Source organism: Tachyglossus aculeatus, chromosome 21, assembly GCF_015852505.1.
Source record: "Tachyglossus aculeatus isolate mTacAcu1 chromosome 21, mTacAcu1.pri, whole genome shotgun sequence".
In the NCBI taxonomy this organism is placed as follows: Eukaryota; Metazoa; Chordata; class Mammalia; order Monotremata; family Tachyglossidae; genus Tachyglossus; species Tachyglossus aculeatus.
The window spans coordinates 42,174,570-42,186,651 of record NC_052086.1 but is presented as its reverse complement, the minus strand read 5'-3'; the positions used below and the strand labels follow the sequence as shown (position 1 = coordinate 42,186,651).

General features: G+C 48.6%; 1 protein-coding gene across 1 annotated transcript in view; it reads left to right on the top strand.

Moving 5' to 3' along the window:
* The first annotated feature begins 639 nt into the window (after positions 1 to 639).
* RNFT2 (ring finger protein, transmembrane 2) overlaps positions 640 to 12,082 on the top strand; it is a 102,874-nt gene continuing 91,431 nt past the window's right edge. Inside the window, exons 1-3 of the mRNA XM_038763373.1 lie at positions 640 to 806; positions 3,721 to 3,779; positions 8,410 to 8,870. Of these exons, the coding sequence (XP_038619301.1) occupies positions 783 to 806; positions 3,721 to 3,779; positions 8,410 to 8,870 (544 nt within the window). The 5' untranslated portion in view covers positions 640 to 782. The remainder of the gene's footprint in view (positions 807 to 3,720; positions 3,780 to 8,409; positions 8,871 to 12,082) is intronic.

Here is a 12,082-nt window from a genome sequence, read left to right as displayed (position 1 = left end):
ATTAGAACCCGTGACCATACGTACTATATAATAATAATAATAATAATAATAATGACATTTGTTAAGCACTTACTATGTGCAGAGCACTGTTCTAAGCACTGTGGGGGGATACAAGGTGATCAGGTTGTCCATGTGGGGCTCACAGTCTTAATCCCCATTTTACAGATGAGGGAACTGAGGCTCAGAGAAGTGAAGTGACTTGCACAAGGTCACACAGCAGACAGGTGGCGGAGTCGGGATTGGAACCCATGACCTCCGACTCCAAAGCCCGGGCTCTTTCCACTGAGCCCCGCTGCTTCTCTACTATATGCTGCCAACTTGTTGCCAACTTGGACTTCCCAAGAGCTTAGTCCAGTGCTCTGCACACAGTAAGCGCTCAATAAATACGATTGATGATGATGATACGCTGGGCACTGTACTGAGCGCCGGGGTAGAGAGAATGTCACCAGATTGGACGCAGTCCCTGTCCCCCGTGGGGCTCACAGTCTTCACCCGCATTTTCTCCGCTGTTGGGTAGGGACCGTCTCTATGTGTTGCCGGCTTGGACTTCCCAAGCGCTTGGTCCAGTGCTCTGCACACAGTAAGCGCTCAATAAATACGATTGATTGATTGATATTGATTTTCCAGATGAGGTGACACCTTCCCTTGGGACTTTCCAGCCCGTCCAGGAAGCTCGTCGGACCGAAGAGGAGGCGACGCCGTGGATCGGGCCATCTCCTCGTCCCTCGCCGGGAGGCCGGACTTCCCATTTTGGAGCCCGTCGGCATGGCCTTCTAAAGTCCATGTGGCTACCGGCTTGGAATCAGGTGACCCTTGGGGAGAAAACTCTAATAATAATAATAATAATAATAATAATAACGGTGGTATTTGTTAAGCGCTTACTATGTGCCAAGCACTGTCCTAAGCGCTGGGATTGATACCAAGGTTGTCTCACGTGGGACTCGGAGGAGCAGCGTGGCTCAGTGGAAAGAGCCCGGGCTTTGGAGTCAGAGGTCATGGGTTCCAATCCTGACTCCCCCATATGTCTGTATATATGTTTGTACATATTTATCACTCTATTTACTTATTTATTTATTTTACTTGCACATATCTATTTTATTTTATTTTGTTAGTACGTTTGGTTTTGTTCTCTGTCTCCCCCTTTTAGACTGTGAGCCCATTGTTGGGTAGGGACTGTCTCTATGTGTTGCCGATTTGTACTTCCCAAGCGCTTAGTCCAGTGCTCTGCACATAGTAAGCGCTCAATAAATACGATTGACGATGATGATGTCTGCTGCATGACCTTGGGCAAGTCACTTCACTTCTCTGAGCCTCAGTTCCCTCATCTGGAAAATGGGGATTGAGACTGTGAGCCCCACATGGACAACCTGATCACCTTGTATCCCCCCACAGCGCTTAGAACAGTGCTCTGCACATAGTAAGCGCTTAGCAAATGTCATTATTATTATTATTATATAGTGCGTATAGTCGTGGGTTCAAATCCCGGCTCCACCACGTATCAGCTGTGTGACTTTGGGCAACTCACTTCACTTCTCTGAGCCTCCGTTACCTCATCTGGAAAATGGGGATGAAGACTGTGAGCCCCACGTGGGACAACGTGATCACCTTGTAACCCCTCCAGCGCTTAGAACAGTGCTCTGCACATAGTAAGTGCTTAACAAATGCCATCATTATTATTATTATTATTATTATTATTATCCCCATTTGACAGATGAGGTCACTGAGGCACAGAGAAGTGAATCAATCATATTTATTGAGTGCTTACTGTGTGCAGAGCACTGGACTAAGCGCTTGGGAAGTACAAGTTGGCAACATATAGAGACAGGCCCTACCCAACAGTGGGCTCAAGCACTTACTACGTACCAAGCACTGTTCTAAGTGCTGGGGTAATAATAATAATAATAATACGATGGCATTTATTAAGCGCTTACTATGTGCAAAGCACTGTACTAAGCGCTGGGGAGGTTACAAGGTGATCAGGTTGTCCCACGGCCTGAGAGGGGGGTCCTCACAGTCTTAATCCCCATTTTACAGATGCGGTAACTGCGGCCCAGAGAAGTGAAGTGACTTGCCCAAAGTCACTCAGCTGACAGTTGGTAGGTAGATACAAGGTAATCAAGTTGTCCCACGTGGGGCTCACAGTCTTAATCCCCATTTGACAGATGAGGTCACTGAGGCACAGAGAAATAAAGTGCTTACTATGTGCCAAGCACTGTTCTAAGCGCTGGGGAAGATACAAGATAATCAGGTTGTACCAAGTGGGGCTCACAGTCTTCATCCCCATTTTACAGACGAGGTAACTGAGGCCCAGAGAATAATAATAAGAATGATAGCGTTGGTATTTGTTAAGCGCTTACTATGTGTCAAGCACTGTTCTAAGCGCTGGGGAAGATACAAGGTAATCAGGTTGTACCACGTGGGGCTCACAGTCTTCATCCCCATTTTACAGATGAGGTCACTGAGGCACAGAGAATAATAATAAGAATAATAATGTTGGTATTTGTTAAGCGCTTACTATGTGTCAAGCACTGTTCTAAGCGCTGGGGAAGATACAGGGTAATCAGGATGTCCCACGTGGGGCTCACAGTCTTCATCCCCATTTTACAGATGAGGTCACTGAAGCCCAGAGAATAATAATAAGAATAATAATGTTGGTATTTGTTAAGTGCTTACTATGTGTCAAGCACTGTTCTAAGCGCTGGGGAGGTTACAAGGTAATCAGGTTGTCCTACATGGGGCTCACAGTCTTCATCCCCATTTTACAGACGAGGTAACTGAGGCCCTGAGAATAATAATAAGAATAATAATGTTGGTATTTGTTAAGCGCTTACTATGTGTCAAGCACTGTTCTAAGCGCTGGGGAAGATACAGGGTAATCAGGATGTCCCACGTGGGGCTCACAGTCTTCGTCCCCATTTTACAGATGAGGTCACTGAGAGACAGAGAAGTGAAGCGCTTACTATGTACCAAGCACTGTTCCAAGCGCTGGGGTTGATACAAGGTAATCAGGTTTCCCCACATGGGGCTCACAGTCTTCACCCCCATTTTACAGATGAGGTCACTGAGGCACAGAAAAGTGAAGCGCTTACTATGTACCAATCACTGTTCTAAGCGCTGGGATTGATACGAGGTAATGAGGTTGTCCCACATGGGGCTCACAGCCTTCATCCCCATTTTACAGATGAGGGAACTGAGGCACAGAGAAGTGAAGCGCTTACTATGTACCAAACACTGTTCTAAGCGCTGGGATTGATACGAGGTAATGAGGTTGTCCCACATGGGGCTCACAGCCTTCATCCCCATTTTACAGATGAGGTCACTGAGGCCCAGAGAAGTGAAGCGCTCACTAGGTACCAAGCACTGTTCTGAGCGCTGGGGTAGATACAAGCTAATCAGCTTGTCCCACGTGGGGCTCACAGTCTTCATCCCCCTTTTGCAGATGAGGGAACTGAGGCCCAGAGAAGTGAAGTGACTTACCCAAAGCCACCCAGCTGACAAATGGCGGAGCCGGCATTCGAACCCATGACCTCTGACTCCCAAGCCCGGGCTCTTTCCACTGAGCCACGCTGCTTCTCTAACGACGCTTATAATCCCCATTTTCCAGATGAGGGAACTGAGGCCCAGAGAAGTGAAGTGGCTGGCCCAAGGTCACACAGCCGACAAGCGGCGGGGCCGGGATTAGGGCTTCCTCCGTGACTCTCGGAATTCCCGGTTTTACAGGTGCTTAGGAAAATGCAAAGGCGACACAGCAGCAACACGGATAATCTTCCTCCTGACAGGTAAGCTTTCCTCAGTTTACCCCGTCTCGTCCAGCTTGCCGTCGACCCCTTTCCCGCCTCCTTCCTCTATCCCGGAACGCCCTCCCCTTCCATAGCCAACAGATCCATAAATACGACTGGATGAATGAATGAATATGTGTATATATCTATCATCATCATCATCATCAATCGTATTTATTGAGTGCTTACTATGTGCAGAGCACTGTACTAAGCGCTTGGGAAGTACAAATTGGCAATGTATATCAAGCGCTTAGTACAGTGCTCTGCACATAGTAAGCGCTCAATAAATACGATTGATGATGATTGATGATGTATGTATATATATTTGTACAGACTTATTACTCTATTTGATTTGTACCTATTTATTCTATTTATTTTATTTTGTTCATACGTTTTGTTGAACCCATGACCTCTGCTTAGTGCAGTGCGCTTAGTGCAGTGCTCTGCACACAGTAAGCGCTCAATAAATACAATTGATTGATTGATTGATTGACTCGCTTTTTCCACCGAGCCACGCCGCTTATTCATTCATTCATTCCATCGTATTTATTGAGCGCTTACTGTGTGCAGAGCACTGTACTAAGCGCTTGGGAAGTCCAAGTTGGCAACATATAGAGACGGTCCCTACCCAACAGCGGGCTCACAGTCTAGGCGCTGAACAGATATCGTAGTATCTATTAATCAATAACAAAATAAATAGAATAATAAATATGGACAAGTTAAATAGAGGAATAAATCTGTGCAAATATATACAAGTGCTGTGGGGAGGGGAAGGAGGTAGGGCAGAGGGGGTGATATTTATTTTATTTTGTTAGTATGTTTGGTTTTGTTCTCTGTCTCCCCCTTTTAGACTGTGAGCCCACTGTTGGGTAGGGACCGTCTCTAGATGTTGCCAACTTGGACTTCCCAAGCGCTTAGTACAGTGCTCTGCACACAGTAAGCGCTCAATAAATGCGATTGATTGATTGATTGATGGGGAAGAGGAGAGGAAAAAGGGGGCTCAGTGTGGGAAGGCCTCCTGGAGGAGGTGAGCTCTCTGTAAGGCTTTGAAGGGAGGAAGAGAGCTAGCTTTTATGGTTATTTGGGTTTACGTCCAGCGCTTAGTACAGTGCCTGGCACGTAGTAAATGCTTAACAAATATTATTCTTGTTATTAAGTGCCATCGAGTCGTTTCTGAGTCATAGCGACTCCCTGGGTATACTTGCCCCAGAACGTCCTGTCCTCTGCCATAATCCACCAGCTCCCTAATGGCTCTTCCGTCATCGTCGTGATGGTCATCATCATCATCATCAATCGTATTTATTGAGCGCTTACTATGTGCAGAGCACTGGACTAAGCGCTTGGGAAGTACAAATTGGCAACCTATAGAGACAGTCCCTACCCAACAGTGGGCCCACAGTCTAAAAGGTCCCTATCCATCTAGCGTGGCTCAGTGGAAGGAGCCCGGGCTTTGGAGTCGGAGGTCGTGGGTTCAAATCCCGGCTCCGCCAATTGGCAGCTCTGTGACTTTGGGCAAGTCAGTTCACTTCTCTGGGCCTCAGTTCCCACATCCGGAAATTGGGGATTAATCAATCAATCAATCCAATCGTATTTATTGAGCGCTTACTGTGTGCAGAGCACTGTACTAAGCGCTTGGGAAGTACAAGTTGGCAACATGTAGAGACGGTCCCTACCCAACAGTGGGCTCACAGTCTAAAAGATTAAGACTGTGAGCCCCGCGTGGGACAACCTGATCACACCCGAAGCAGCGTGGCTCAGTGGAAAGAGCCCGGGCTTGGGAGCCAGAGGTCATGGGTTCTAATCCCAGCTCTGCCACACGTCTGCTGTGTGACCTTGGGCAAGTCACTTAACTTCTCTGAGCCTCAGTTACCTCATCTGTAAAATGGGGATTAAGACTGTGAGCCCCGCGTGGGACAACCTGATCACACCCGAAGCAGTGTGGCTCAGTGGAAAGAGCCCGGGCTTGGGAGCCAGAGGTCACGGGTTCTAATCCCAGCTCTGCCACATGTCTGCTGTGTGACCTTGGGCAAGTCACTTAACTTCTCTGAGCCTCAGTTCCCTCATCTGTCAAATGGGGATGAAGACTGTGAGCCCCATGTGGGACAACCTGATCACCGTGTATCCCCCCAGCACTTAGAACAGTGCTTTGCACATAGTAAGCCCTTAACAAATGTTATTATTATTATTATTATTATTATTATTATTATCCCCCCCAGTTCTTAGAACAGTGCTCTGCACATAGTAGACTGTGTAGACCTTTTAGACTGTGAGCCCACTGTTGGGTAGGGACTGTCTCTATATGTTGCCAACTTGTACTTCCCAAGTGCTTAGTACAGTGCTCTGCACACAGTAAGCGCTCAATAAATACGATTGATTGATTGCTAGCGCTTGACAAAAACCGTCATTAATTAATTAATTAATAATCAGACGGCCCCCGGGACACCCAGGCCGAGCGTCTCCTCACTGACCGTCTCCGGGGATTGTCCGTCTCCCACTGTTGGGTAGGGACCGTCTCTCTATGTTGCCAACTTGTACTTCCCAAGTGCTTAGTACAGTGCTCTGCACGCAGTAAGCGCTCAATAAATACGATTGATTGATTGATTGATAGTAAGCGCTTGACAAATACCGTCATTAATTAATTAATAATTAGATGGCCCCCGGGATGCCCAGGCCGAGTGTCTCCTCACTGACCATCCCCGGGGGTTGTCCGTCTCCCACTGTTGCGTAGGGACCGTCTCTCTATGTTGCCAACTTGTACTTCCCAAGCGTTTAGTCCAGTGCTCTGCACACAGTAAGCGCTCAATGAATACGATTGATTGATTGATTGATAGTAAGCGCTTGACAAATACCGTCATTAATTAATTAATAATTAGACGGCCCCCGGGACGCCCAGGCCGAGCGTCTCCTCACTGACCGTCTCCAGGGATTGTCCGTCTCCCACTGTTGGGTAGGGACCGTCTCTCTATGTTGCCAACTTGTACTTCCCAAGTGCTTAGTACAGTGCTCTGCACACAGTAAGCGCTCAATAAATACGATTGATTGATTGATAGTAAGTGCTTGACAAATACCATCATTAATTAATTAATAATTAGACGGCCCCCGGGACGCCCAGGCCGAGCGTCTCCTCACTGACTGTCTCCGAGGGTTGTCTGTCTCCCACTGTTGGGTAGGGGCCGTCTCTGTGTGTTGCCGACTTGTGCTTCCCAAGCGCTTAGTCCAGTGCTCTGCACACAGTAAGCGCTCAATAAATACGATTGATTGATTGATTGATAGTAAGCGCTTGACAAATATCGTCATTAATTAATTAATAATTAGATGGCCCCCGGGATGCCTGGGCCGAGCATCTCCTCACTGACTGTCTCCAGGGGTTGTCTGTCTCCCACTGTTGGGTAGGGACCGTCTCTCTTTGTTGCCAACTTGTACTTCCCAAGCGCTTAGTCCAGTTCTTCACACAGTAAGCGCTTAATAAATACAATTGATTGATTGATAGTAAGCGCTTGACAAATACTGTCATTAATTAATTAATAATCAGACGGCCCCTGGGACGCCCAGGCTGAGTGTCTCCTCACTGACCATCTCCGGGGGTTGTCCGTCTCCCACTGTTGGGTAGGGACCGTCTCTCTATGTTGCCTACTTGTACTTCCCAAGCGCTTAGTCCAGTGCTCTGCACACAGTAAGCGCTCAATAAATACGATTGATTGATTGAATGATAGTAAGCGCTTGACAAATACTGTCATTAATTAATAAATAATTAGACGGCCCCCGGGACGTCCAGGCCGAGCGTCTCCTCACTGACCGTCTCCGGGGGTTGTCCGTCTCCCACTGTTGGGTAGGGGCCGTCTCTCTATGTTGCCAACTTGTGCTTCCCAAGTGCTTAGACCAGTGTTCTGCACACAGTAAGCGCTCAATAAATATGATTGATTGATTGATAGTAAGCGCTTGACAAATACCATCATTAATTAATTAATAATTAGATGGCCCCCGGTACGCCCAGGCCGAGCGTCTCCTCACTGACCGTCTCCGGGGATTGTCCATCTCCCACTGTTGGGTAGGGACCATCTCTCTATGTTGCCAACCTGGACATCCCAAGCGCTTAGTCCAGTGCTCTGCACACAGTAAGCGCTCAATAAATATGATTGATTGATAGTAAGCGCTTGACAAATACCGTCATTAATTAATTAATTAATAATTAGACGGCCCCCGGGACGTCCAGGCCGTGCGTCTCCTCACTGACCGTCTCCGGGGGTTGTCCGTCTTCCATCTTTGGGTAGGGACCGTCTCTCTATGTTGCCAACTTGTGCTTCCCAAGCGCTAAGTCCAGTGCTCTGCACACAGTAAGCGCTCAATAAATACGATTGATTGATTGATTGCTAGTAAGCGCTTGACAAATACCATCATTAATTAATTAATAATTAGACGGCCCCCGGGACACCCAGGCCGAGTGTCTCTTCACTGACCATCCCCGGGAGTTGTCCGCCTTCCACTTTTGGGTAGGGACTGTCTCTCTATGTTGCCAACTTGTGCTTCCCAAGTGCTTAGTCCAGTGCCCTGCACACAGTAAGCGCTCAATAAACACGATTGATTGATTGATTGATCGATTGATTGTCCATCGGTCCCCCCCCGCCCTCAGAAGCCGCAGCCAGGCGCTCAGCGCGGAGACCAGCGTGGATGAAGGAGGCGTCTTCGAAGGGCTGAAGGCGGAAGCGCCCCCGGCCCCGCCGCCGCTGTTCTCCGGCCAGTCGGGCCTGCTGCTGGCCGCCCCGTCGGGCCGGGGCGAGGTGTTCATCCCCATGGCCGCCCCCCACGGGGAGGACAGGCCCGGCCGGGCCGAGCCGGGGCCTTACCCCCCGCCTCACCACCGCCCGCCGCCCCACCGCTTCCAGCACGGCCCTCACCGGGCGGGCGGCCTCCTCCACGGGGCCGCCGACCGCCACGGGGCCCCCGAGGAGGGCGGCGGGCCGGGGGGCGACGAGCAGGCCGGACCCCCGGCCCCGGCTCTCTCGGAGCTGAAGGCCGTGGTCTGCTGGCTCCAGAAAGGGCTCCCCTTCATCCTCATCCTCCTCGCAAAGGCCTGCTTCCAACACAAGCTGGGTGAGTGGCCACCACCGTGGGCGTGGCGACGATGGCGTCTTACTAATGATAATGATGGCATTTATTAAGCGCTTACTATGTGCAAAGCGCCGTTCTAAGCGCTGCGGAGGTTACAGGCTGATCAGGTTGTCCCACGGGGGGCTCACGGTCTTCATCCCCATTTTACAGATGAGGGAACTGAGGCACAGAGAAGTAAAGTGACTTGCCCAAAGTCACACAGCTGACAGGTGGCAGAGCCGGGATTTGAATCCATGACCTCTGACTCCAAAGCCCGGGCTCTTTCCACTGAGCCGCGCTGCTTCTCTACGCGCCAAGCGCTGGGATCGGTACATTAATAAGAATAATAATCATCATCATCATCATCAATCGTATTTATTGAGCGCTTACTGTGTGCAGAGCACTGTACTAAGCGCTTAGCATTGTACTAATAATGATGGCATTTATTAACTGCCCCCAGGCCCGGAATGCCCTCCCTCTGCCCACCCACCAAGCTAGCTCTCTTCCTCCCTTCAAGGCCCTGCTGAGAGCTCACCTCCTCCAGGAGGCCTTCCCAGACTGAGCCCCTTCCTTCCTCTCCCCCTCGTCCCCCTCTCCATCCCCCCGTCTTACCTCCTTCCCTTCCCCACAGCACTGGTATATATGTATATAGGTTTGTACAGATTTATTACTCTATTTATTGATTGATTTTACTTGTACATATCTAGTCTATTCATTTTATTTTGTTAGTATGTTGGGTTTTGTTCTCCGTCTCCCCCTTTTAGACTGTGAGCCCACTGTTGGGTAGGGACTGTCTCTATATGTTGCCAACTTGGACTTCCCAAGCGCTTAGTACAGTGCTCTGCACACAGTAAGCACTCAATAAATATGATTGATGATGATAATGATGATGATTTATTTTACTTGTACATATCTATTCTATTCATTTTATTTTGTTAGTATGTTGGGTTTTGTTCTCCATCTCCCCCTTTTAGACCGTGAGCCCACTGTTGGGTAGGGACTGTCTCTATTTGTTGCCAACTTGGACTTCCCAAACGTTTAGTACAGTGCTCTGCACACAGTAAGCGCTCAATAAATATGATTGATGATGATGATGATGATGATTTATTTTACTTGTACCTATCTATTCTATTCATTTTGTTTTGTTAGTATGTTGGGTTTTGTTCTCCGTCTCCCCCTTTTAGACTGTGAGCCCACTGTTGGGTAGGGACCGTCTCTATATGTTGCCAACTTGTCCTTCCCAAGCGCTTAGTCCAGTGCTCTGCACACAGTAAGCGCTCAGTAAATGCGATTGATGATGATTTATTAAACACTTACTATGTGCAAAGCACCGTTCTGAGCTCTGGGGAGGTTACAAAGTGATAATAATAATAATGTTGGTATTTGTTAAGCGCTTACTATGTGCAAAGCACCGTTCTAAGCGCTGGGGGAGATACGAGGTAATCAGGTGGTCCCACGAGGGGCTCACAGTCTTCATCCCCATTTTCCAGATGAGGGAACTGAGGCCCAGAGAAGTGAAGTGACTTGCTCAATGTCACACAGCTGACAAGTGGCAGAGCCGGGATTTGAATCCACAACCTCCGACTCCAAAGCCCAGGCTCTTTTCACTGAGCCATGCCGATCAGGTTGTCCCATGTGGGGCTCAGTCTTTATCCCCATTTTACAGATGAGGGAACTGAGGCTCAGAGAAGTGAAGTGACTTGCCTAAGGTCACACAGCAGACATGTGGCAGAGCTGGGATTAGAACCCATGACCTCTGGCTTAATGGGGGTCTTAATCCCCATTTTACAGATGAGATAACTGAGGCTCAGAGAAGTTAAGTGACTTGCCCAAGGTCACACAGCGGACGTGTGGCAGAGCTGGGATTAGAACCCATGACCTCTGGTTTAATGGGGATCTTAATCCCCATTTGACAGATGAGGGAACTGAGGCCCAGAGAAGTGAAGTGACTTGCCCAAGGTCACACAGCGGATGTGTGGCAGAGCTGGGATTAGAACCCATGACCTCTGGCTTAATGGGGGTCTTAATCCCCATTTTACAGATGAGGGAACTGAGGCCCAGAGAAGTGAAGTGACTTGCCCAGAGTCACACAGCTGACAAGTGGCGGAGCCGGGGTTTGAACCCGCGACCTCTGACTCCAAAGCCCGGGCTCTTTCCATTGAGCCACGAATCAAGTTGTCCCACGTGGGGCTCGCAGTCGTAATCAGAGAAGCAGCGTGGCTCAGTGGAAAGAGCCCGGGCTTGGGAGTCAGAGGTTGTGGGTTCTAATCCCGCCTCCGCCACTTGTCAGCTGGGTGACTTTGGGTAAATCACTTAACTTCTCTGGGCCTCAGTTACCTCACCTCTAAAATGGGGGTGAAGACTATGAGCCCCACATGGGACAACCTGATAACCTTGTATCCCCCCAGCAATTCGAACAGTGCTCGGCACATAGTAAGCGCTTAAAAAATACCATTATTATTATTATTGTTACTACTACTACTAATAATTGATAATAATAACAATAGTCAAATTGCCTGTTTAATTGCTTTGATGTCTGTCTCCCCCCCTCTCGACCACTGTGGGCAAGGATTGTCTCTCGCTATTGCTGTGCTGTACTTTCCAAGCGCTTAGTACAGTGCTCTGCACACAGGAAATGCTCAGTAAATTCAATCGTATTTATTGAGCACTTACTGTGTGCAGAGCACTGTACTAAGCGCTTGGGAAGTACAAGTTGGCAGCATATAGAGACGGTCCCTACCCAACAGCGGGCTCACAGTCTAGAAGTAAATTGATTGAATGAATGAAGGAATAATGATAATTAGTAATTCTGGTGTTTGTTAAGCGCTTACTGTGTGCCAGGCACTGTACTAAGCTCTGGGCACTATGCCAGAATGTGTCTGTTCTATCATTCATTCATTCATTCAATCGTATTTATTGAGCGCTTACTGTGTGCAGACCTCTGTACTAAGCGCTAAAGAAGCGCTTAAGAAGCCACGTGGTGCAGTGGAAACAGCTCGGGCTTTGGAGTCAGAGGTCATGGGTTCAAATCCCGGCTCCACCAATTGTCAGCTGTGTGACTTTGGGCCAGTCACTTCACTTCTCTGGGCCTCAGTTGCCGCATCTGTAAAATGGGGATTAAGACTGTGAGCCCTCCCCAAGGGACAACCTGATCACCTTGTAACCTCCACAGCGCTTAGTACAGTGCTTTGCACATAATAAGCACTTAATAAATG